Genomic DNA, 27619 nt, shown 5'->3' on the forward strand with positions numbered 1-27619 from the left:
CGCATGTTGTGGATCTTCCTGTTAAGAAAGATGTTAGAATGGAGATATAACTCAGACTTCTGTGGCTGAATTTGGCTCCATTGCGTCTTCCTGAAAATGGTATACAAGCTCGCTCCTCCCCTGAAGTGGCATCTCACTGCCTAAAGTAAACTTCATGTAACTAGTGGGTTAAATCTAAATAAAGTTAGCCTCAGAATTTTTTATTTTACTTTTGTCCTTAGCCTTCTCCAGCACAGGGTTTGACTGCCACACTTCCCCTGTATTCAGTCCTGCCAATCCAGAGAGCTCAATTGAGGATTGTCTAGCTCATCTTGGAGAGAAAGTGTCCCAGGAATTGAAGGAACCTCTACACAAAGCACTGCAGAGTCTGCTCAGCAAGTAAGTTACCATCTGTTTCCTCAGATGGAAGGCACACCTTCTTTAAATGCTGTCTGTCGCTAGAATGCCAACAATTTGACTGAACTGCCTTCTGGTATTTATTTCTCTTCTGATCTTCCTTTACTTGTCCTCTTTATAAGAATACCACTTTGCTGTATTTAATAGTATGTTGGGGAGTATTTTTCAGACTATTAACCTTTTAACTTATGAGCACTGAGCCTACATGATTGAGTTGACATGCCTGAAACTGCAGGTTATACTGGTAGCTGACAGTCACCAGCTGGAGTATAGCCAGATTCGTTTTCCCCACCCTACAGTTGAAAGCAATATTAGGGCTCTGGATGTGGTATTACAGTACTAAGGGGCTAATGTTGTTGATATCTCTGTATTTTAGGTACCCCAGATGTTGCTAAACTTGTCTTGGGTTGCACATCTGCCAATGGAATTACTTCCACATTTTCATAGTGGGAACCTACCTCTCAGCCTGTCACACTCCTGGCCTTTAAAATGAGGGACAAGTAGGAAATAATAGAGAAGTTACGTTCAGGTAGCACAGAAACGTGTTTAAATGTAAGTCAGTTTCTTTTTCTTAAAAAAAATGTATACTTAGTGGGGGGTGGATTCTCAAGGAGCTGGCATGAGACAGGAAAACAGTTGATTATATGCTGATTCACCGTGTCTTTTCAAGTGAATGTGGGCACCTGTGCTACCTGTAGTGGCAAGGACTGTGGCCTTTCATTGTAGTGATGATTGGGCGTGTCTATGTGAGATGCTGACTGTGCAGGCATTCAGCACTTGTATAAACAAGTACAAGTTCATACCACTTGTAGAAACAAGTACTAAATGACTGCACAGTAGCCAGAGTTACTGAGTAGTAGTGTTGCCAAATGCCTTTTAGGTGATGCTGATTGTACAGTAGCTCATTACTATTGCACAGTAGTGTAGCAGTATGCTTCTACCATGCTATGTTGGCCCTTGTCTATTGGACTAAATCCTTGGCATGCTTGTCTTGATTAAAGTGGTTGATAGGCATTGTAAAGTTACTGGGACTGTCATTTTTCCAGTATGAATTATCAGTCTGGGTTTCAAGTGACTCGGATAATTTTTTTCTGCCTAAATAATATTGCATTTGAAGTCCAGAATTTGTCCATAGAAAGCATGAGTAGAAGCAGCCAGTTGTCAAGGCTGTATATAAAATACAACTGTGAAGACAACTGTAGAAAAATTAGCTTGGCTGTGCCTGACTTGTGTGTCTAACTTGTGGATTGATAGTCTCATGTCTCTGACAGGAAACCAAGTTTTAGTGGTACTCTACCCAGATCTCTTCTCCTATTCCTGTTCCTGCAGAGTTCAAACACCTTGATATTGAAATCCTATAGTTCAATTGTGTAGCTTAAACTTTAGTTCTCACAGACACTAGAGGGCATATCTGTGCCTTAATAAAGCAAGTAACTTCCAGCTTTGGTGAGGTAATGAAATATATAAGTAATTTCTTGAGCAGTGTTTTGCAGTGAACCAAGTGGCACAGTTGTTTTAAACATGAAATTGATGTCAGTGGAGGGAGAGTGGGAGTTGCATTTTCTTGGGCATGAAAACGGTGTCTAAATCTATTCGTTCCTTGGTCTATCCAATATAAGTATATAGTCATCCATCCAAGTTTCCCCTCTGAAGCTTGCAATTGCAATATCTGCTCTTATGTTCAGTTTGCATTGCTCATAGAAATGAAATTCTGCCTTGTGCGTGATGGTGCATAGAGCTACCTTTAGGCTGCCACGCTAGGTTAGGCAGATAATTATAATTTCTTTCTCTCATTATCTTCTTTTGAGCAAGAATAATGAATACTGGCTACTTGGTTGGTTCCACTTTAGCACCATGCATCAAGAAGAAATTGAGAACTCTACTTATAACCTTTCCACAGGTTAACAGAGACTTGGATTACCTCTATCAGAGAATCATAGACAAGTAGGGTTGGAAGGGACCTCTAGAGGTCATCTAGTTCAATCCTCTGCCTGAGGCAGGATAATCCCTATCCAGACCAGCCTGTACAAATCCATAATCTAACACATTATTAAAACTACCATCAACAAAAACATGACATAACCTAATTTGACGTAGGTAAAGGAGGTGGACTGCGGCAGCCAACATCTGTCCTCTGTGAAAGATTGTTAATTTATGCTCAAGAGATCCTAGGAAGAAGGCCACATCCCCTGCTACACAGGAAGGCAAAAACCTGCACAGTCTATACCAGTTTGACCATGGGATTAAATACCTTCATGATCCCAAATATGGCAGTAGGTCTAATCCTGGAAAAGACCTCCTAACCAGGAACTTCCTGATTTAAATCCCAGCAGAAGCATTGGCACACCCTAGTCAAAATCCCCCACCTTGGCTGCAGCCAACACCCAAAGGTAAATGTGCGCACATACTGAAGTCTTGTGGATCTTTCATTTGTCTAGTAAAAGCATCTGCTCAGCCAGGTTGTGCTGTATGCTTGGCACAAAGTAGTCTTTGTTGCAGGTGTTTACAAATTGTCAAAACCTGTTGACCCATCTACATGCTCCTTTAGAAATACACAGTGAAATGTATTTTTCATAGGATGCCCTTAGACAGGGAGGTTTGTTTGTTTGTTTGTTTGTTTTTCCTTGCTTTTGATTTCCCTTTCTTCTTGATAAGAGGTAATGAAACGTTTTGCCAGGGAATCATTTTCTTTTTGTAAGATGATTGGCTTTTACCCTCTGATTCCCTGAAAGTTTACTTTGGTGTACCTAGAGAATTATTAGATTATAGCACTGCAGTTGACTTTTAGTTGACTGTTAAGAGATGCTTTCATTTTAAGCTTTATTTTGACATGCTTATTTTAACTATTTAAAAAGTTACCCTTTGATCTTAATTATCTTATGCTCTTACTTAGTGATAACAATGCCTTACACCTTTCTTGGGAAGGCTGGTCAAATTCTTATCCAAGAATGAGAGACAGTAGTTTCAGAAATATTTTTTTAGGGATAAGTGTACTCTGGGAGCATGCATTGATTTAAAAAAAGGAAGATAAAGGTTTGTAGTTGTGTAGGAGGTAGTTCCTTTTGACACATTTTAAACTGCCTGTTGTTGAAGTAACACAGAGGTGGGCAATTATTTGGGCTGGAGGACCACTTAGGGAGTTTTGACAAGCTGTTGCTGGCTGGGTCAGCACCCTTCCGGCCTGGGGCAGAGTTGTGATCCACTCCCTGCCTGTCCCACTCCCAGATGTTGCTCCCTGCCCACCCATGGCCCACTCCCTGCTGTTGCTCCCAGATGTAGCTCCCTGCCCACTTGTGGCCCACTCCCTGCCCATGGTGGGTCCCAGGCTAGTCTCCATGGAGATCCCACCTGCTCGCCTGCTCCATCCGTCCACCCTGGTGGTGGGTGCAGGGTGGACAGGCTGGGGTACCCAGGCAGCAGGGCTGGGTCTGGTGTCAGCGGAGACATTGGCAGCAGAAGACAGAAGGAGCTACCACCCCTGGGGCTGCCTGCAGTCTGAGTCCAGTTGCCATGCCACCCCAGCCCCACTATGTGCTCAGGCATGGTGGGACCAGCCACGCATGCAACAGCCCAAGCTGCGCCCCCACGCCAGGGCTAGGAGGCAGGGGTGACTGGTGTCTCCTGAGTCTGGAGGGGGACACAATTTGTGGGTGGGCCCAGGGGCAGGCTAAAAGCCCCATATCCACTCCTATACTTGTGTGCTGCAGCTTAGTGCCCCCCCCCCACCCCCCACATGCCCCCCTGGCCCATGCGGCAAAAACTTCCCGGTGCTGAGTTGTTGGCTAATCTCGGGGGGGGGGGGACGTCCCATTCCCCCCCCCCCCAGTTGCCTGTGCCAGGAGGGGCTGAGGGACCTGCCATGGGCCGGATAAAATCCCTTGGCAGACCAGATCTGGCCTGCAGGCCATATTTGCCCACCCTTGAAGTAAAACAAAACACACAAATCTTAAAAAGAATGAACTATGAAGATCTAGGCATGAGTTGTTAATTTGTTTTCTATATCCTAGAAAGACATGCAAGTAAGTGATTATCTACATCTATGGGAATCTAGAGAAACTTTTACCCACAAGTGATTCCATTCAGTTTTACAGTGCTAATAAGTCATTACATGCTGCATTACAAATTTGCAGAGTATCTTCCAAATGGTTTGGACATTTCAGTTAAGATACTAAGCTCAACAGCCCTTTCCTGCAATGATTTAAACCTATTTGTTTCTAGGGAAGAAACTTAGAACTTGTCACTTTTTCCAGAGCTAATGTACTAAACTCCACTAACAGTATTGTAAGTTTATAAGTACATCCTATGGGGCCACAGCGTACGGGATGTGTGCATGGCAGTTGAAGGGGCCTTTCAGTGGATAGCTATCAGATTTGAGAGATTTATCTTTGTCTGAGACCTTTCTAAGTTAAGCAGGTATTGACTGAGTTAGCATTTGGATGGATGATCAAATAAGAACACCTGATATTCTGGGGGAGCTTGTTTTTTCTGATGGCAAAGATTATTTTGATATAGTATATTACCCAGTAAATTCAGTTACTTGTAGTCACTTTTCTCAAATGCCTAGTAACAGTGTTGTACAGTGTATTGGGGGAAGACTGGTTTGATCCCTACCACTGTTATTTTGTCCACATATTAAAGTTGGGTAAAATCAGAACTTCTATAGCCTGCAGTCATATGGCCACAGAATATGTTTGAATCCCTTTTCAACTTAAGCAAGTTTGGAATGGGTAGGAAAAGGTACACCACATACAGGCCTCTCTAAACAGCAGCTCCAGTCTGGCACATAATCTCCTAATAATTATCTTTCTGAAGTTGATAATACTCTTCCTAACGTACTAATTCATTTAAACTAGCTTAAAAAGGAGCCAAAAAAGTTAAGGCATTGTATTTAAAATAGCAAGTCATGCTGTCAGTCCCACTATGAGCCTTAACTCTGGTCTTTTACTTGTGCTCACTACAATAATGGTTTTAGTTACATGATCATATTTCATTGGGTAATATGAGATGCTATTCTGTAAATGAAATCAAATGAAAAGGTAAAACATCTTTTCTTACCACATATATAAGCATAATATATCATTAGATCATACAGTACTACCAGCTGGATGTAAACAAGAGGTTCCTGTTTCTGCTACCCATGGCCAGAATCTTTTTCTCTGCTTAAACTAGATCCTGGCCTTTAGCTTGACCCTGGTATTGTTGTGGGAGCAGTTTCCCTGAAGCATGCTGGTCAGTGCTTCATTGGTTTTACCTGTATGTCAAACAAAGTTTCCTCCAGTCACAACAGGGAAGAATTTCACGTGAGGAAAATTTGTTAGGATGTCCACTGGCTTTAGAGAGAGATGGGAATGCTCCTGTGTTCCGTGAAAGAGTTGTGGTAGGTAGTGTGTCACTTTGGCAGAAGTTATGCTTTGTAACCTCTTCCCAAACAAAAAAAATAATCCTTTTTCCCATCCTAAAATGAGTACATCATCCTCATCCCAGTATTTAGAAAGAGAAGGATTTAGCAATTCTAAAACAAAAGGTCCTAGGGCATTTATCTTTATATGCAAAAGGTTGATTGTGTAATCAAAAGTACTTCATTTCCCACGACTAATGCTTTAACCCTAATGCAACATTAACATTTTTCAAATAATCAGTGCTTATAGGTAATCTTTTACTTGCAAGTCTGTCGGGTTAAACCTCAAGATGCAGCAGATTTTATTAAGATTTCCTTTTAGAGCTTTATAACCTTTAGAATGAGGAATTCCCTCCTAAAGATGTGATAAAAAGGAGAATGGGAATTTTTATAGCAGGTGAGTGGGTCTACTAATTTAGTGCCCTATTTCAGATGGTAATCTACATTGGGTTCTTCATTTAGTTAAAAGCCCTGTGGCTCATCTAACTGAGTGAATGATATGATGCTATTGACTTAGTGGAATGTCTTCTTGACCCCATCTGGTGGTCGTGGTTTATACCGTCAAGCGTGAGATTCGATAGGCCTTGAAATTGTCTTAGCTCATATAATAGTTTATGCTTGCAGCGAGTATGTGACCACTTAGGCACCTGGGAATAAGAACTCTTGTAGGTTTTTATTTTTTTTTCCTCCTATTTTTCTCTGTATAACTTTTAGTGTTGTTTTAATTTTTATAGGCCAGTGACTTACCAGGAATACCGAGAACGTACACAGGAGGTAGCTGCTCACACCAGTGGATGGAGCAAGGTACCAATCACATTGTCTTGACTTTAAGTTCTTAACAATTTGAAGCCAACTGGGAGGCCTTTCTCTACAATAGTCCCATTGTAGAGTAAGCAAAAATTGTGGACTTCAGATATTTAGGAGTAAAATGGGGCCAGGACTAAACAAAATACACTTGGAAACTTTTGTCTGATAACTTGCCCTTTGAAATGGTAGGGCTTTAGAGGTTGTATAATTTTTAAAGTTTTTGTTAGACTTTATTTAATCTGTTATTTGTTAAATTTTCTACTTTATACCACAATATTGTCTAAGTACTATATTTACTTGAATTGAAGATGACCCTCCAATAATTAGATTCTGTCCATGGAAAATTTATAAATTTTCCAATCTTTTTCTACAGATAGAACCTAATTATTGGAGGATCATCTTAAATTCATCCCCATCATGACTGCAGTGGAGAAAACAGTGGTAGGGGGCAGGTGGTGGGGGAGGCAGTAAGGGGATAGGCAGTGTGAGGAGGAGTGAGGGGAAGGCAGCTTGCCCCTGTCACCTGTCTCTTTCCCTGCCGCCTCTTTTCTGTTGCTGAAAAAGAACATCTCCATTACTAGCATTCTTCCAACATAGTATTGGCTAGAGCATTGGTTCAGCATTTACCCAGAAAAAATGCACTGCCTATTGGACCATCAAAACCACTTTCTACTGTATTAAATGATGGTGACATTGAGACATTTTGGAAGGTTTTAATTTTTTTGCTTGACCTTGCGTAATCTGAGATTTTATGGGATTATTAAAATACAAAGACCAGGAAGCTAGAATTAAAATTCCCAGACATTTCTGTTCTGAATTCCTAACTTCTGCCATTTAAAATCTGAACAATAATATTATACTTTCAATACAGTTTTCCATTAGCTGGTATAAATAACACTGTTTAAAAAAAAAAGTCTTAATGAACTGTTTGGTACTTCTGTACTCAAAGACACGTACTTTTTGAGCTTTTATGGTACCTGAGATTTTATGTTGAAAACTGATGACTCTCAGATGTAGAAAAATAAATTCTTTCACTATAATGTTTGTACTTAGGGCATTATTTTCTACTGGAGATCTCATTTTCATCTGAAAAGACCATAGATTTTTCTAAAAACTTAAAAATGTTAAAGGTTGCCTGCTCTAAGTCATCTTGCCATATATTCCCTGTCTTTTTAGAGTTTTATCTTGTGGACTTGCATGAGTCTCTTAACCAGAAATAGGGTATTGTCAATAACAGCCATCTTTTTCTTAATTTTAATAATCTGTCCCTTGCTTTCTTCTATACATGTGAACTAAGAAGCAAGAATGAGTGGTGTAATCCCAAAGTTTCACAAAATATAACTGTCTCGAATGTAGGATCTTTAGTGTTTTAAATTTGTAGTAGATCCTATTGTCTTAGATGGACATTTCTCTTAGCCAACAGCTAACTAACTGTTCAACAGGAAATCTTATGTCTAACACTAGGCATATTGTTTAAAATACAGTACTTCTAAGCATGTACAGCATTTCAAAATATTAACCAAGAGGGACAGAGAGGTTGGATTATATCGCCATGGTTGTAGAATTATTACATCAAAGATGCCCCAACAGTCTGTGCATCCTTGGGACTGGCTGCCAGACTGGGAATCATTAAACCAGTCCTTTTTTACCTTTGTGTAACACTTTCAGAGAGAGGATATTAAAGGGGATTCAATAAAAAGGCCTCTAGGTAGACTGTTTTGGGGATTATAAATCTAGATTTATGTTCTCTGCTTTCCTAGACAGCTCCCTCCAGGAAAGGAGAGAACAAAGAATTTATTTACAAGTTTAATTAAAAAATATTTAGTCATAGCAGTAGAAAAGAGTGAATCAGGCTTTCTGAAGTAATTACCAAGAAGTACTTTAACAATTAACTAAATTTTATTAAAAAAAAAAACCAAACCAAAAACTAAACCTGATTCATTAATTGTGTGAATATTTTACTTTCTTTAGTAGAGTTCTCCTCACCACTACTTAAAACATGGGTAGTCTTCAGCTATAAATTTCTAGAATTGAGACTTCCAGCCATAGACCCTAGGAAACATTTTCCACCTTTAGGTCATGTTATTCAGCCCTTTCAGCCTGTGTAGCTCCTTCCAGTCTAAGAGATCCCAGTCCTAGTACAGCTTCAACTGAGAATCCTAACCAAAAGATGCTTTTGATGTCTATATTTTAAGGATGCTCAGCTAAACATTACATGGTGCCTGCTGGTGTTGGCTTCCCAGAAATGTCTGATTTGTTTCAGTGCAAGACTTTTAAACCCTGTGGTAATATTTCAGCAAGCAAGAAACAAAATTGTGTAGAATAAATACAAAATATGCCTGTGCACCATCTTTATCCTCCAGGAATGTCTAGCAGTTCCTTTAATAATACTTATTTAAATAAATGGAATACAACTGTATTAATTTCATTTCCTTTTAAATTCCACTTCCCTATCAGAGGAGCATTTTTGTAACAAAAAAAACAGGATAGTTGAACACCAGAGATGCCTTTTGCTGCAGCCTCAGCCTTCCTTAGTTGACTTGTGAGAGAAACAAGGCTACTACAAAAATAATTTTAAGAAGCGTGCAGTTTTAAACTGAGGAGTCTTGTTAGGCCTAATTATTAGGTATACTGCAGCCAAGTATGGGACTGGGCTGATAAGAATACTTCTGTCATTTGCCATGTGCAGTATTAGGATAGAACTTATTGTAGATGAAGAGGCCCTGGCAAGTTGCCAACATGGAAAGGGGTCTTTGAAAAGCCTTCCCCTTAGACATAATTCTTCTGCTTTGACAGTTTTCCTCTGTCTTATATTTTTATTATCAGGAATACTTTGAATTGAAATGGTAACAGCGTCCCTTTATCTGGTCCAGATGTTCACTTTCCCAACTTAAATTGTTGCTTCAATGACAGCTGTATAAAAGGAAAGTCAGCAGTAGGAACAGATACATTTTTTTAAGTGGGTGATGGATGCCATTTCCATGGAAAATATACTGAATAAACTGAGAGAAGAGAACCATCTATAATTTTTTTCTAAACAGATTATTTTCTCATATTCCTGTAAGTGAAGTAATGTTAGGTCTTAAATTTTACTTAAATGTCCTGTCAAGTTTGTTTTTGCAAGTTTGCTTGAGAATGGCAGGGAAAACATTTTAGGTAAAATACCAAGTAGTACTATGTAAATTAAGTAAATGGCAGCTCCTAACTTGACTACCCTGCAAACAAAAAATGCACTTTCTCCTACATGCTACTGGGAGGTTTCTGTTCCAGAGAATTACATGGAATATTAGAAAACCAGATATATACAGGAGGTGCAGCAGGGAACTGCTAATAAAGTGTTGTACCCATGAATTTTCTTTCCTGCCTGCTTAATCCTGGGTTCCTCTTGATATGATTTTTATGATTAATTTGGATTAAAAGAAATAGAGTAGCTGGAGTTGGAAGCACAAAGTGTTTGGTTGTTTTTTTAAGAGAAGATAAAAACAGGCTGCCCCTATGTGCTCAACTTAGGATCTGACAGTTTGCATAGCAAAAGGCTTTTCTTTCCATGGATAGCCTGTGAAGTAGTACAGAGAAATAAAACTTTAAAATCAAAACAGTGTGTCTGAGCCTTCTGCAGCTAGATGAAAAGTGGTATGATCCCTTGCAACAACACTACTGATGCGAGGCAGAAGCTGGTGGCAGAAGACTTTATTTGATACATATTACCTGTCAGAAATAGCTCAAATATTGATTTTTCCTCTCCATCTTTTCAATGCCTTTGACCCTAAAACACTTTATAGTGTCCCCATAAAGTAAGTAGTGCATCTTTTTTTCCAGAGGGGGGAATCTAGCATAAAAGTTGAGACACTTAAAATCAGCAACTTTGTGACAAAGCTAGAAATGTCAGCAGGAGCTTTGATTCCCTGATCCTGATATAAACTGTTGGTTTATTCACATTTTTCAAAACTGGGGTATGTTTCTGGTTTCTATCCTGGAACTGACGTGTTAGTCTGGCATCCAGAAAGGCCTTATAAGTACTGCAGCTGACTGTGGGAGAGTTCCTTTAGGCCTAGCTTGTATTTCTTTCAGCTCCTGGCCAAGGCACAAGTAGGGATATTTCTGTACTGCTCTATTCTTTGGAGTTTGAGCTGTTTCAGGCTATCTCAAGTGGGATATGGCTAATTTACATGAAGAGCTGCATTGAACCCCTGATGGGTCCAAGAGTCCAGGTCACGCACTGGAGATTCAAAGCAGTTTTCTTGCATGTTTACTGCAAGCTGTCACTCTGTGAGAGAGGGCAGGATTTTTCCTGTTGTGTTGAATATACAGCGATCAGATTATTTGATCAAGGTGCAAGCATGAGCAGTCTAGTTTAGAATTGGAAACATGTGCCAGGTTTAAAGAGTACAGATTTTCACAGAATTGCTGAATATGCACAAATGGGAGAAAGGAAACCAGTACAAAATATAATGGCTATTTTCAGTAAAACACACTGGACTATTTCCAGTATGCCTTGGCCTATTTGGATTGATGAATCCATTTATTGGCTAGTGACTGGAATCTAAATGAAAGCCTTCGGTCACAAAGAGCCAGGTCCAAGAAAGGATTTGGGTTCCTATATCCAACCAGACAATTGACAAATACCCTTTTTAACCCCTTAGGCAGCTGTGATAGGTCATAGGTGTCTTAAGTTTTTTCTGTTAAAAAAATTAGCACCTAAAGAAGCCAGAGGTAGGACAACAGAAGTATAAAGATGACAGCTAAAGGTTATATGTGGTATGAATACTCTGTGTGTGCTTTACACAAATTCAGAGTTGCTTTAGTTTTTTCCTATGTGGTTTGGAATGAGCCATGAGTATTGTTTGGATTAACTTTTCTTTTTTGGTTATGCTGGCACAACCTTGCTGAATTTAGTGAGATTCCAGTAGTGTAACCAAGAGTATATTTTGCCTCATTGTTCTAGCTAGTTGGAAAATTTGGGTGACAATTTTCTGGAATAAAAACATTTTTGTTCAGCCCTTTCCATTAAATTTTCCCATCCGTCTTCATTTTTTGGCGTGCTGTACTTAACTAGATATTGTTCTCTGTGAATCAAATTGTAGATACCCTGTAGCATTATTTCTTAAGATATACTTGCATGGTTTTGTGAAGAAGGGTCCTTTTAATGTGTCCATACAACAGAGAAAAGAATTGTGATTACTTATGGGGTTTTGCAGCTTAAAGTTTTATATTTGCATAATTAAAATTTCAAGTTCGACTTATGTGTTTATGCATCTTTTGCACATAATAAAACAGTAACTCTCTGGATAACCAGGATAAAGATGTTGTGTTTTTAATCTGTTGGACAGCCTTATGCTACTGCTAGTCAGGCTGTTCTTGTTCGTGAAGTCAGTGACTCCACTGGGAAAAAAAAATCAGGTCCTACATTGAGCTGGAGATAAGTATTTTTATTTGTTCCTTTGTTCCTCAGTACTGCAGGGCCTGACTGAGGTTTAGGGAGCATCTGAAAGATCAAATGTTTAAATTGGCAAGGGAAGAAAGACATTGTAGTACAAAATACTAGCTTCATTTCTTTACTAGTCTCTTATGCCTCCAGCTTAAAACACACATTTCTTACCAAGAGCTATATGTATGTCCTGTTGGAGGTTTAAAAATGTAAACTGTTTGAGTTGTCTGGTGTACCCACAGCATCTGTAGAAAATAAAGCCTTGACCACTTATTTCATGCTAATTGCTTCCCATGTATGCTCTGTCCCTCTCCCTCTGACTGGGAATAATGTATGAGAAATTTTAGTCTAAGATGACAGGAAATATGTGAAAATGCAGTTTTAAAGTAACAGTGTCATCACAATTATGTAATTAGTTATCCAGACTATAACAATATACACTGTTGTGTTGTGGACAAGACCTCTTTTGTCCTCTATTTTTCAGCTCTTCATGATCCAAAACATGCTATCCCTCTCACTAGTGGGCTGGCATCTTTATGCTCTCCATGTACATTTTCACAATGGTTCATCTGTGTCTGTATCCACTCCATGGCCTACACCAGTCTCTGCAATTTTTCTGCTTCTTTCCTTCGTGTTTTTCCCCTGTGTTGCATCCTCTACTTATGCTTGGAACCAGCAATGGGAAGAAGCTGCAAAACAGCCTACTATGAGGGAGACTAGCAAGGCATTTATGATTCATTCTAAGCAACATTCTCAGCCTGGACTATAGCTTTTTCACGAAGCACTCCAGTGACCCTTTCTGCCCATAGGGGATTGGTTGGTCCTTACGGAGAATAGCTGTGCAGTGCATTTACTGGGTTCTTTAAAGCATTAATATTTTTTCTCGTATCTGCTCCAAGAGCTTTTTCAAAAGTTAATGGCTCTAATTCAGACCATTTTTTCCAAAGTTGGCCAAGTCCTGCTTGCAGCCTTGGCACTGAGAGAAACTTGCATGCTGTATGAGAATAAAGTCCAAGTTTAAGAGTCCAGCTGTTTTCCTTAACCAAAGGCAGTGTAGGGCATTTACAGCATGAAATGTCTGTATGTATATCACTTAATACGTTATTTAACTCACTTTCCCTCAAGCTTCTCAAAGTAATTCACTTTTGAAGCAAGAACAAGCATGCAATTGAAAGACAAAAGGAGGAATTTTTTTGGATAGTTATGAACATACTGAAATGGGCATAGAAGAGGATTTTGTAACTGAGACACCTGAAGACTTAGGCCATTAATTTGTAACCTATATGAACATTCTCTTCTCATCTGCAGTAGCATCCAATCTAGGAAATGTTATCATTTTCAATCATTGTCTTTTGAAGGTCTTGGTGCCTCTGGTTCTGCTGCAGCAGTTCCTGATGGAGTTGACAAAACGGGGCCAGGAGCCGCTCAGCGCACTTGTGCACTTTGGAGTGACGTATCTAGAAGATTATTCTGCAGACTATATAATCCAACAAGGCGGATGGGTAAGAAGGCAACAGTAAATTTCATATCCCTTGGAGAGTGTGATTCCAGATATGTGGTTCTACTCATGCTCTGCTAGTCATTCTACAGTGAGGCTGAGAGGATTTGCTAGTGGTCAGCATGTGAAGGTGAGAGCAGTGATGACTTGGTCTCCAGAAAAAAGGAGGGTTAGATTCTTAGGAGGAGATATGGCTTGGGTTGGGTTTACAAGGGCTGTATGAGTTGAGGAGGGGTTCAGATGGAAAATACTGACTGGGCCTTGTACTGAACATATTAAGACAAAAATGTTGCTGTTGTGTGGCTAGCTTCTGATGAGATGCTTTTTACTTCTGGTACATAGAATATTTCATTTTGGAGGCAAGTCCAGTATCCCATAGTTGCAGATGTGTTGAGCCAGAGAGGTCAGTCTGTATAATTTTATTTTCCCATGGTGGATAAATTTTTGAAATTGCTTGTATAGTATTTTCTCTTCTTTCACAAACTTCAGATTGTCTTTGGCAGAGGATGAACAAGCTCAGGAGTTCTGCACAGAAAATGCAGTAGGTGTCAGATTTGCCTTTTTTAATACACGATGTTAATCAGCATTTTTAATGTACTATTGGAAGGCATGCAGATACTACAATAATAGGGGTGGTATAAAAATCTGTGGAATAAGCAGACCCCCTTGTAGCAAAATCTTCTTGCAGAAATCATGTGTCTTAGATTGCTGTTTCATATTCATGGCAAATTGAGAGTTGTATTTAAAAAAGCATTCACAGTTCTTGTATTGAAGAGGGGCAGGTCCTGTACTGTGAATCCACCAGAAATATAACTCCTAATCCCTGCAGTTTGCATGCAGCTTGTTGATGTGTTGGCAATTCAGCTGGAGCTGTATTACGACAGGCTTGGCTTTGAGATTTATTTGTTTCTGGAAGGTTGCCAGATTTAAATGGAATTAATCTGGGATTAGCGAAATGTTAGTTGGTTTTATTGTAAAAGTAAAGCTGGGCAGGAAAATCCACTGATTAAAAAGTCCTAACAGGAAAAATTGTGTTTGGATAGCTTCTCATCTTTCTGTATTTTCACTGGAGATTTCTTGAGGCAGTGGTTCTCAACCTTTTTAAACTCAAGGGTGCCCTTGTTAGACTCAAAGCACCCCTAGGGAAAGGCCAGCTCTTAGTTTTCACTTGCTTTTTGACTACAGAAAAATAATAGAGCAAGTCTTCTTTTGCAGAAGAACTCACAAAGGTTGCCACAGGTCAGAATGGTTTTAATGCTCTGAATTCCTATTTAAAATCCCTGGGTTGATCTTGTGATTCATGTTTGCACAACTAACAGTGTTGATATTGTATGACACCCCGCAGCACTCCTGAAAGGCTGTCAAGGCATCCCAGGGTGCATAGCACCCTGATTGAGAATCATTGTTTTAGGGAAAAAACTGTTTCATACATTCATTTCCTGACCTTTCCCTCTTCTTGGCAACACGGTTTACTGCTTCTTTCTACTGGTACTGTCTGGTTGCTTTCCAGATGCAATTAGCCAAGATATGTTTGTCTTTCAGTTTTTGCCAGATGGGCAGGACTGTCATCTATGCATTTCGGACCTTAATTAAATAAATGCAGACATTGGCTTTGGTTGGTTAAGATTCCAGTTTGCAGTTAAGGCAGAAGAATGTATTGGTATCATGCTCTTTATAAAATTGGCTTTTGGTGAATTGTCATTGAATAGGCTCGTGTTTGTTTTCCAGCTCCACTTTCAAAGCCTTTTTTATATACTATACATGGGAGCTCGTGCTTTGTGTTGGCTGTGGGATCACGTATGTGGCTGACTAGCCTATGTTCCATGGGCTGTGCTCTTGTCTGTATATATCCATTCGGGCACAAAATCAGGATGACACAAGCAGCATAGTAAACAAGCCAGAGCTATTCTTGAATCAGGAGAAAAGGAAAGAAAACTAAACAAAGTGGTGAGAAAAAAACCCCTTTCTCACTGAATAGATGTGACAACAGTAACCCTCAGCTGTTCCGGGTAGGGGCAGGGACCCTTATGTACATGGTTTCAGTAGAAGGGAATGAGTATGGTTTTTATCCTTTGTTTCCTGTAAGGGAAATGTTTGGTTTTATTAGTTGATACCTGCTTTTTTTCCCCCTTTTTGTTTTGATTAGGGAGTATGTAATCCACATGATGTGCGCCCCTTTATGGCAACGTGATGGGTAGGGAATGGGGTATATCCTCAGGAATGAAGAAGGTAGGGCATTTTATTTATGTTTGAAGTGAACAGAACTGCATACATGCATACACAGGAAGCTGTTAGGTGAAACCTGTTTCATGGCTACTTCTAAACAGCACCTGTGGGAGGAGCTCTTTGTGGATTGAAGCATATTACCAGGGGTTCCCATATGCTGCAGCTGTGAGGGCATAGCATTGCCCTGGCTATCTGCAGTGAATTATCATGGTGAGAATGCAAGTTGTGCCTCTGGTGTGGTCCTGGAAGTGTGTGAAGCAGGTGTAACCAGGTCTCTCTAGTTGGTTATTTTTGACATCCTGAAGCTGTGCAAGAGGTACAAGCAAAGTGCAGTGCTGCCTAGTTCGAGCTTGTCTAAAACTGAAGAAATGGCAAAATGACCTCTGCCCATAGTCTTGGGAAGTCATAGCAGAGGAAGGGGTTTAGGAGGAGATTTTTGGCAGCACAGCCTTCTCTCTTCTTAGGAGCACAATGTAGGCTAGAGTGCACTCTTAATTTTTCAAAGCAGAGGGTCATCTTTTAAGTTGGATCCAGCCTCTTTCAAAAATGAGATATTCAGGACGTTGAGAAGATAAGCTGAGCCTTCCTTCTCTATGATGACTTCCCATGGAGCCAGTATTATTTAGACACATGATCCAATCAACTTCACTCTGCTGCATTAATAAGGGTAATGGTTCTGCAGTCTCGAACGTCCTCAGAATGTGAGCAATTTCTAGTTTTAGCCTGTTTTGAGGGGTTGGGAGATGTTTGGGTGTGAGGAAGTGGCTAATTCAGTGGTTGTGAACCTTTCTAGAGTTGAAGCACCCCTCTTCAGACTTCAGGCACCCACTGGAAAGTGCCAGTGCTTAATTTTCATTAATTTTTTTAACTATAGAAAAATAATAGAGCAAGTCGTCTGTTGCAAAGAACTCAGAAAAACCACAAGTCAGAATTGTTTTAACACTAAATTCCTATTTCAAATATCAGGGCTTATCTTGTGAATCATATTTATACACCTAACAGTACTAACATTGTGTGGCATCCTGCAGCACCTTTTAAAGGATCTCAGGGCACCACAGGCTGCCATCGGAACCTGGTTGAAGATCACTGGGCTAACTGAACAGGGGCTGGGCTGGGTAAGTAGCAGAATTGAGCCTCATTAGAGGCTAAATTGAAGTTGAAAGTCAGAGATTCTCATGGCGCGTGGGGGAAACTGCCTTTACTACCATGAGAGCCTCAGACACCAGGGCTAAGAACAGACAGTCAAAAAGCCTGAGGCTGAATTGATTCAGTCATTGCAGGTTAGTCTAAACTGCAGAGATTAAATTGAAACGGAAGTGAACAGACATGCAGTGGCTCAGGCCAGAAGCTGGGGGGGTGTTAGAGCACAGCTCTGTGGCTGTGTTCACTACTTCTTCCTGCTGCCCCTGAGGTCTCTGGGATTTGCAGTCCAGAATTAGAGCAGCAGGACTCCGCAGGGTTGCTCATCACTTCTTCTTCCTGCTTCCAGGTGCCTCTGGGGTTTGTAATCTACCATTGCAGCCAGCAGTAAGTTGGAGTGGGGGAAGGGGTGTTTAACCACCCCCAGGCCCCAGCCAGGGTTTGCCGGGGGGGGAAGCCCCCCCCCCCCCCCACATACGGGACTGCATCCCCAACTAGGCTTCCCCCCCCCCCGTCAGCCAGCCCTCACGGCTTCAGCTAGGGAGTGGAGGGGTTGGACTAGCCCTGTTCTCTGGAGCAGGCAGCATAGCCCAGCCCAGGGCTGGAAAGCATGCTGGGCTGCTGGGGGACTGTGATTTAACTTGAACCAGGAAGGGGTCTGAGACAAAAGTTTCATTAAACAGTTTGACCCAAATCAGCTAAGTCTGATGCTACATTCAACCAGGTTTATCTTAAACCAGTGTCAGCCATTTTGAAACTGGTTTATGTGCACTGAGCTTTTGTTCTGTTACAGGTTTAAACCAGTTTCTGATCACTTAAACCTGTTTATGTGTAACTTCTGTCCCTAGCCCAGAAGTTAATTTCAGATTTCCCATCTTTCTCCCCAGTAGAAATGTGGGCAGACAGATCAGAACATTTCTTGGGAGAGAAGTGCAGGGGAGAGCCCGACCGCTTTGCCTGCACATTGCATTCCATTCTCTTGCCCTCGAGTCTGTCTTGTTTTTTATCTGTCTGTGTGAATTCTTCAGCACAGGGACTCCTCCCTGTGATGAAGCATCTTTGACATTTTAGCTGCAACTGCCACATGAATTACCATGTTTACTTAAATCCAAGACAAGGTTTTCTCTCCCATTTAAAATGGTGGAGCCCCTTGTCTTGGATTCATGGTGCTTGGGGAGCAGGCAGCTGCTGCAGCAACTCCAACGCTGGCCTCAACACAGAGGCAAGAGTCAGAGCTGTACCACCTCTGCTCTCTGCTCCTCTCTGCAGCTTCTGTTCCCCCCCCCATTGTCTCCACACTCAGGATAAGCAGCAGTGGGTTGGGGAGGGCAGAGGCTGGGGGGAGGTGGGAGCAGGTGGTGGTACGCACAGGCCTGGGTTGGGTAGGCCATAGGATTGGGTAAATGTGGGGGTGCAGACAGCAGGGGCAAGGTGTTGTTGGAGCAAGATGCAGGGGTCAGGCCACTTGACTCCTGCCTACCATCTGCCCCTTTACTGCCTTCCCACCGCCTGCCTCCCTGCAACTGCTTTTCCCACTGCAGTGATGGGGTGGTGGACAAATTTAAGACAACTTTCCAATCATTAGATTCTATACATGGAAAATTGTAACATTTATAAATTTTTCATGTATCAAATCTAATTATTGAGGGGTTGTCTTGAATTCAGAGGTGCCTTTGATTTGGGTAAATATGATAGATTTATGAACTAAACAGTAGCTGAAATGATTATTTGATTTGTTTTGCAATCTCCCAAAGCCCTGTCTTCTGAAGGTACACATAGGAAAACAGGAAGAGGCTTGTTCTCGCCTGTCTATTCAACTCTTAACACTAATTTTAATCAACGTTAAATTTATGATGGATTCCTTCCAGAGCTGAGGGGCAGGCCTGATTTTTATATAAAGGTTTTCAGACAGCTCTCTAAATGGCTTGTGGTCATGATTTTTTCTTTCCTGATGTTGTGCTTATTGAAGCCTGAATGGTCACACAGTGGGCTTGTTCTCTTTTTATTTTTACCCATTGCAAAGCTTTTGCCAGTCTCATTTGGCAGCTTAGCCCTTCTGTTTGCCCTGCAGCTATATAAGGGCATAAACAAACTGACGTGTGGTATACGCATTTCTCCCGTCCCTCCCTTTGTGTCTCGACTTCTGTAGCCTTGATGCTGCTGCATCAGAAGCGACTCTTGATCTCCTGGAAAAGTGCACAGTAAGACTGTCAGCTTGGTAAGGCTTTTTCTTCCAAGGCAATTTTGTAGGTACATTTCAAGCTCAGCTTACCTGTTCTCCAGGGCTAGCTTTCATTCGCTTTGAAAAGAATCTTTCGGAAAGCCTGGTGAAAGCTGCAAGACTGTTTTCTTGGATGTTAGCTACTGTTTATTCTTTCCCACATTTACTTTCTAGTCCCACCTGCTTTTGGCTTTTAGGAGGGATGTGAATAAGAAATATATGCCAGTAAGCTTTTTCTTTTTAAATACAAAATATTACTAGAGTCATTTAAATGCAAATGCTTTTCTTTCTTCTGACTTGTTAAAGATTGAAGTTGCAGTGTGACCCAGAGCTAGAATTATTCTTCCCTTTCAAGGTTGGGGCTGAATTTGTAAAAGACTATCTCATGGCAAGGGACAGGCTTGTAGCATCCTACTCTGAGTTTAATTTTTTAACAATAATGATACATCTTTTGTGGGAAAGGCAAATACTAATTTTGAATTGTTATATTTAAATGTTAAACTTTAAATTGCTACTACCAGTGTTTGGAGCTCTTGTATGAATGAGGGAGAGGAAATTTTGTTCTTCTGTCCCCCCTTTCTTTTTCACTGTATACAGCATTTTCCATTCTTCTGATGCGTTAATATTCTCTACCAGAGTTGTACCCTGCTGTCACCCTGGGAAAACAAAGCAGCTAGTTTTCACTGAGAAAGATGAAATTTGTTTTTCCATAGCATCTCAGGAGTCTGCTTTGGGATGACAGTGCAAAAATGTACAGACACAATACTGCATTGTAGGAAAGATAAACACGTTTAATGTGGTGGAGCTAGGAGGAAGGGGAAGCAGGGGAAAGTTCTGTGCATGTTTTTTCTTTTCAAAATAATTATAATTCACAGTTCTGCAGTGTCATGTATCAATCAAACATTCACTTCTCCCTAGGTAACTTCTTCAGTACAACAGTAGAAAAGATTTATTCAGGCAGCTTTTTTGTGATGATACTGCGTCTGTGTGCTATGCCTCAATGATGGAGAACGGTATTTCCAAACTGGGCAGTTACAGAATGCTGGGTGGGCAGTTTGATCTCATCAAGCTAAAGCGAAGTTATGCGTATTCAGACTATCTCAAACTGATAGGAGTGAATAAATAATCTTTTAGCTGTTGAACTGAGCTGAGAAGCTTAGCTAGCCAGGGCAGCGTCTTAAAAATTTTGTACAGAAAAATTGGCTTGCTGCAGATGGTGGAAAAAGGAAGTGGAACGAACTCACTTTGAGAACATATTTATAGCTACAATATCACTGGAATGTGGTGGGAGCAGTGGTTGTATTGTTGGTGTGATTTGTTTTGTTATTACAAGTCAAAGATAAACTGCTCAAGTCACTTTAGGATCTGTTCCACATTTCCAAGGGAACTGGATAGTGTTTCTTATACTCATTCCAAACATTTTGTCCCCTCCCTCCCATCTACCTTCTTTTTGGGCAGGAAGGTGGGGCACACTTTTTTTTCTTGTTTTTAATCAAAATCGTTCTAAACTCTATTATCCACTTAAATGACCATAGACCCACAGATAGTAATGGGTGTTTATGAAGGGTTCTTGCACAGGCTGCTCTGTATTGTGGATCAGACTTTCAAACGTTTGCAGCTTGCTTCTGCAAATGCTCTGTCCTTGGGGGTCTAACCGGCAGAATCACTGGATCTCAATCTGTCAATTTCATCTAATGTTTTTATTTTCTCTGGATCATTTTGGACCTCCTACCTTATCTGAAATTAGCTTTGGAAGGGTACCTTTATTTCTCCCTATTTAGTGTACATTCTTATTCTTAGAGCCTATAGATCTTGAAACGCGTAACTTAGCTATTAAGAACACTGAAAAAGGATGGTAGTGGTCTTTATGCTGTTAATGTAGGAATGTCACTTTATTGCCACAGATTCTTTCTGGCTTATCCTTGGCTCCACGCATTCCAGGAGCTGTTTCTAACCACATATCATAAGCAATATATCAGCAGCCTGTAAGAATGGATTTTCAGCTGAGCAGTGCTGGTTGACCCTGGTGTAACCCTTTTCTCTGGAGGACTAGAACTGTTAGTGACGCATCTGGATTTAAAAATTGGTCCGTAAATGTACTGGCATCTGGAGAAACAAAATATGTTGATCCATGTAACATGTGACATGGTTTAAATTAATTCTCTAGTCTGAGACAGCTTAGGCTAAAATGAGGCAGCCTTGATTATAGCAGAAATATATCCATGGGTCTATTCTTTCTTTCTTTTTATTTTTCTTTTTTTTTTTAATCAGCTCAGAGCTTCATCAGTGTGAAGATTTTGCTGTGTTATAGACCTTGAAAGCATAACATGCATTGTTTCTGTACCTGGAAAAAACTAATTATGTATGAGAAATATTGGTGTCATAGAGGCAGACTTCTTCAGATTGTCATAGTGGATAGTAATCCATAATGTTTTGGTGCTTTTCCCCCACCTTTGAACAGCTAGATCTCTAGCCCAGATGCTTTTAATATCAGTATTGCAAGTTAAAGTTTGTAACTCAGACCGTTAAATCTTCCTGACTGACATTGTAGACCCTGGGTTTTGGGTTTTTTAAAAATTAAAGTAAAAAGGGGGACTGGAAAATCATAATTTCATAGTAGCTAGGGTCAAGAGGGACCTGAATAGATTTCATAGATTTCATAGATTTCATAGACATTAGGGCTGGAAGGGACCTCGGAAGATCATCGAGTCCAGCCCCCCGCCCAAAGGGCAGGATGTCAGCTGGGGTCATAGGATCCCAGCAAGATAAGCATCCAGTTTCATCTTGAAGGTGTTCAATGAAGGCGCTTGAACAACCTCCGGCGGCAGGCTGTTCCAGACCTTGGGGGCTCGGACAGTAAAGAAATTCTTCCTTATGTCCAGCCTGAAACGATCTTGTAGTAGTTTGTGACCATTCGTCCTCGTCATCCCTTGGGGCGCTCTGGTGAACAAACGTTCCCCCAGATACTGGTGATCACCCCTGATAAACTTGTAGGTGGCCATCAGATCACCCCTGAGCCTGCGCTTTTCCAGGCTAAAGAGCCCCAGGGCTCTCAGCCTGTCATCGTAGGGTCTGCTTCCCTGACCCCTGATCATGCGCGTGGCTCTTCTCTGGACTCTCTCAAGCTTCTCCACATCCTTTTTGAATTGTGGAGCCCAAAACTAGATCATCTAGCCTGACTCCCTGCCACAGGCAGGAATGAATGCTGGGTTCACAAGACCCCAGACAAATGATCATCCAACCTCCTCTTGAATATACCCAGGGTAGGGGCGAGGACCACTTCCCTGGGAAGTTGGTTCCAGATTTTGGCCACCCTCACTGTAAAATATTGCCTTCTGATCTCCAACCTAAACCTATTCTCCATCAGCTTATTACCATTGTTCCTTGTCACCCCAGGTGGTGCTGGGGAGAAAAGGGCTCTGCCTATTTGCTGTTGATCTCCCCTGAGGACTAAGTTTGTAGGCAGCCACCAGGTCCCCCCTCAGCCTCCTCTTGCTGAGGCTGAACAGGTTCAGGTCCCTCAGTCTCTCCTCGTAGGGCCTGTCCTGCTGCCCTCTCATCAAGTGGGTGGCCCTCCTCTGAACTCTGCAGGTTAGCCACATCCCTTTTGAAGTGCGGCGCCCAGTACTGGACGCAGTACTCTAACTGCGTCCTGACCAGTGTCGCATAGAGGGGGAGTATCACCTGTGGACCGGCTTGAGATGCACCTTTGGATGCATGACAAGGTATGGCTGGCCTTGCTGGCTGCGGTCTGGCATTGGCGGCTCATGTTCATCTTGGAGTCAATAATGAATCAATAAGTCCCCCACATGAAATTTCCCTGCCTGAGACCTTTGGCTCTTACCATCTTTTCTTACTATCCTCAGAGGCAGTAACCTCCTTGAGATTCTAGATGGAGTATTTAACTGCAGGGGGTCCAAGGGATACTAAAAATACATGGGTGTCTCCACAAGGTGGCGGTCCTGCATGTCTGACAAACAATGTCTAAAAGATTCTAGTGAGAGTTCAAGTTTATTCTTTTCATAGCAATACCTGATTGTCTATAACTAAATAATCCTACCCTCTGACCTAGTCCCAGAACTCATGACTGATAGGCCATAGCCCCATCATGACAGGAGGTCAGTTTGCAGTCTGGTTCAGTGGACCATGTTGTTTGTGTTTTAGTTTAGACTTGGCAGACAAGGTTCTTTGGGTAAATCTGCTATCTTTTATTAGACCAATTCAAATACTTGGAAAAATTCTTTTTTGCAAGCTTTTGGGTAAAAAATACCCTGAGTCGGGCTGAGGAAGCATCTGCAGTTGGTCTTGGGCATTTTTTGTTTGTTTCTGGAAAATGAGTTTGAAACAATGTAAAACTCTGTTATCTGAACAGATCACTCTTTGCATTTCAAAAACAAAGTGATCAAAGGGCTAGATACCAGAGCAGACCATTAGTTGCTAGTTTAAACTTTATTAAGTGCTGATCCAAAGAGACCCACAAGTATTTTTGGAACACATTTTACATGAGTTTTGAACTATTTGTTTGTTTGGAGATTTGTTGTACCTTTCAGCTGAATTTGATGCGGGGATTTGTTTCTGATTGAACTCTAGTGCTCAGAATGCTAGGCTTTCCTGTGGTGGGATAATGTGGCATCAGCTAATAGGAGAAACATGTGACATGGGTAGATGTCGTCACTGAGACAGGTGCTGAGAAACTATTCAGTAGAATACAGATATGCACTGGTGCTATTCAGCCTTTGCTGATCAAGTCAGCCCATGGGCTCAGAAAAGGGCTGGTAGAGACTTACTGAACAGATTAGTTTCTGTGCAGCTGCAATCCAAGTCCTTGCACTGCTCCCTGCACGTGCCACAGTCCATTAGCACAAATGGCTGGATGTGAAAGGCAGCTATCAACCAAAAGCACTGTGAGCGTGGCTTGAATGATACACGAGTGCTGAGCACCTGTGTAGGCAAGTATGATGGTAAACCTCTGTTCAGTGGGGGAGAGGAAACTGAAACGATTCACATGCCCATTTGAATTACATAAATAGTTCATGTGCCAATCTGAGGAGTGGGGTCCTAAGAGGCTCACCCTTCCAAACTTCCCAAAGTCCAAGTAAATATATTTTTCCTCATCTTTTAAAAATTTAAAGATGTGAATGAGTTTGCTGTATGATGTTGTGCTGGTAGCCTGGAATAGAACTGTTTCTTCCCAGCCCGTTGTCCTAAATCCTAGATCCCTTCCCCTTTTCCCATTCCAGTTTTACTTCCTACACTGAGGTGCATAAGACAGAGGTTAGATTTGATTGGCAAAAACTTTTGAGCTATTTCCTTTAATTTGCTCAAGTATAAATCTGTAAGTTTGCTGCTTCAGTCATTAATATGTTTTAATGCTGTATGGGGTCCTTCTGGGTCAGCCTCCAAAATACCAGCATTCTTTATTCTGACCACTTTGTTGTTTTATTTTTGGTGAATTTCCAGAAAGCAATGCTTGCTCTCCATTGCATCATTACTTTGTAGATGCCGTCACCAGAGTTATGAAACTCAACAACAGAATAATAGTATCAAAGATATGATAGATGCAAGGACGGATAATACAAAAATTTATGGATTCTGGTCTGAATAATCGTACAGAAGAATTCACCTGGGCCTGACAACCGAATGATCCCACGATTGTTGTTAGTTGTTTAAATTTCTTTTCCTAGACAATTTTAATGATGATTTCCACCCTCCCTCCCCTCTGTTTCTTCTGGGGTAGATTGCTTCCCAAACTCTTGAAAAATAATAGCAACATTTTTTAGTTTAGCTGGCTGCTTACTTTGAGTAGGCCTGCATTTTTTTTTCCTTTTTTTTTTTTTTATCCTGGCCTGCTACCCTTAGAGGTCTTCAGTTTTTGACAGCTGTTTTAAGTTACCCCAGTTGGATTTCATTACAGCTCACATTAAAGTGAGCTCTGTGAAAGTGCTCCGGTAACCTCACCATTCCAGAAGGAAAAATGACAACATTTTTATGTTTCTCTCTTATTGGTCAAATTGGAGCGACAAGCAAAATTGCTTGCAGGCCTCCTTCAAGTTTTAATACAGATTTCTGGTAGCCTTTTTTGGCTATCACATCCACTTCTTGTGCCCTTATATCAATACAAACCTGTTTCTTCCCTTGCTGAACCTTTGACCCAGGTTACCAGTTTCTCTGTATTCTTTTTGTTCAGTTCTCTTACCCACTAGTACTGAGGAAATTCAACATTGTCTCTCTCTTCTTAGTGATGGCATTTCATGTGGTCTTAGAGTTCTACTCTTTCTTACTTGGGAAAGCCCAGCATGTTTTAGCCACATTGGCCTGCATTTCTGATGGCTTTCCAAGCCTTTTTTTCATCATCAGAAATATAATCCAAGCCCACCAACATGGAAACCGTGTTTCAGAGTTAACATTACAACTCTCTTCTCTCGTTTAACCCCTGATTTTACACAAGAGTGAGGAAAATTCAAGGTATGGCTTCCCCAGCAACTGTAACATGCCTCTTTGAATGTGTGTTGTCTTCTGTTCTCTGTGAGTGGGGTTTTCAAGCTCTTCGTAAATGCTACATTTTGCTAGACTTTTCATGGATTCTTTCCCTTCCATTTACTGCTGTGTGGACAGCCTCCCCTATCTTTTTCAGTTGCAGAATGTGTCTGTGGTGCATATAACAAATATCTGTAAAGAAAAGTAAGGTAAGGATCATGTTTTATTTTTAATGCCATTTTTAGGTAGGTGTGGAACACTGGAGCTTCTCTTCATGTTTTGTCAGTTAAGTTTGTTTAATTAAATAATGATAAAACAACCTACCACATGGACATCTCATGGGAAGAGCACTCACCCAAGTCCAAACGGTCACAAAGCTTCCTCACATGCATGGACGAACTCTCCCTGACTCAAGAAGTTTGTGGTCCGACGAGGTAAAGCGCTGCTGGACCCTGATACTGGCCAAAGGGGATGATCTAGTCAGCGACCTAAGAATCAAAGGAAAGCTGGGAGACGGTGACCACAAGCCGATCACTTTTACTATCCATTACAAAGCTGGCAAGTCAGTTAGCAATGCAGAAATCCTTGGCTTTAGGAAAGCTGACTTTCATAAGCTCAGGAAGCTTGTTGTCAAGACCCTAAGGGGCCATGACTCAACAGGGAGAGGAGTCCAAGATGAGTGTTTGCTCCTTAAGGGAGCAATCCTGAAAGCACAAGGGCTCTCCATCCCATCTCAGAGGAAGGGTAGTAAAAAGGCACAGCAACCCCCTTAACTCAGCAGAGAACTTGGGGACGTCCTGCACCTAAAAAGAGAAGTGTGAAAAGGATGGAAGACAGGAATCACCACTAAGGAGGAGTATTCTCCACTGGTAGGGAGCGAACCAGGAAAGCCAAGGCTGCAACTGAACTCCAACTGGCTACACTTATCAACAAAAAGTTCTTTTTCAGATATGTGGGGAGTCAAAAGAAAAGCAAGGGCAACACTGGACCCCTGCTAAACCAAATGGGACAACTGACAACCGACACCCAGGAAAAGGTTTTTCACCAGTCCATGATGCAGGACGGCCAGGGTGAGGGTGAATTTATACTCAGCATCAGTATAGACCTTATAAAGGAACACCTTGAGAGGCTGGACACCTTCAAGTCAGCTGGTCCTGACAGACTGCACCCCAGAGTACTCAAGGAGCTGGCAGGCATTATAGCGCAGCCACTGGCAAGGATATTCGAGAACTCGTGGTACTTAGGTGAAGTACCCGAAGATTGGAAAAAGGCCAATGTGGTGCCTGTCTTCAAGAAAGGGAGGAAAATAGATCTGGGGAACTACAGGCGAATCGGCTTGATCTCAGTCCCTGGGAAGATGTTGGAAAAAATTATCAAAGAGACCATTCTTGACAAGCTGGCTGATGGCAACATCCTGAGGGATAGCCAGCACGGGTTTGTTGCGGATAGGTCTTGCTTGACCAATCTCATTTCCTTCTATGACCAGGTGACACGTCACCTGGACAAGGGAGAAAAGATTGACGTCATATATCTGGATTTAAAAAAAGCCTTTGATCTGGTGTCCCACGATCTCGTCATGGAAAAATTGGCAAACTGCAGCCTTGGCTACATCACAGCCTGATGGCTGGGGAATTGGCTCTGAGGTCGGATCTGGAGAGTGGTAGTCGACAGAAATGAATCGTTATGGCACTTCGTGGCCAGTGGTGTCCCCCAAGGCTCTGTCCTTGGACCTGTACTCTTTAACGTCTTCATTAATGATGTGGACACTGGTGTCAGAAGTGGACTAGCCAAGTTTGCTGATGACACCAAACTTTGGGGTAGAGCATCCATACCTGAGGATAGGCTGGTGATCCAAGCTGACCTTGATAGGCTTAGAAAGTGGGCAGATAAAAACCTGATGACATTTAATACAGATAAATGCAAGGTACTTCACCTTGGGGAGCGGGAACCCTCATCACGCTTATAGGCTTGTCAGTGTACCACGGCTGAAAGGGACTTGGAGGTCATGATTGACCACAAGATGAACAT

The 27619-nt window shown here is 41.5% G+C and overlaps 1 protein-coding gene across 1 annotated transcript in view; it reads left to right on the plus strand.

The window, feature by feature from the left end:
• The window catches only part of BCL2L13 (BCL2 like 13), a 97881-nt gene that overhangs the window by 54390 nt on the left and 15872 nt on the right, over nt 1-27619 (plus strand). The window contains exons 4-6 of the mRNA XM_014609226.3: nt 222-378; nt 6529-6598; nt 13388-13531. Of these exons, the coding sequence (XP_014464712.2) occupies nt 222-378; nt 6529-6598; nt 13388-13531 (371 nt within the window). The remainder of the gene's footprint in view (nt 1-221; nt 379-6528; nt 6599-13387; nt 13532-27619) is intronic.

The sequence above is a fragment of the Alligator mississippiensis genome, chromosome 4, assembly GCF_030867095.1.
Source record: "Alligator mississippiensis isolate rAllMis1 chromosome 4, rAllMis1, whole genome shotgun sequence".
In the NCBI taxonomy this organism is placed as follows: Eukaryota; Metazoa; Chordata; order Crocodylia; family Alligatoridae; genus Alligator; species Alligator mississippiensis.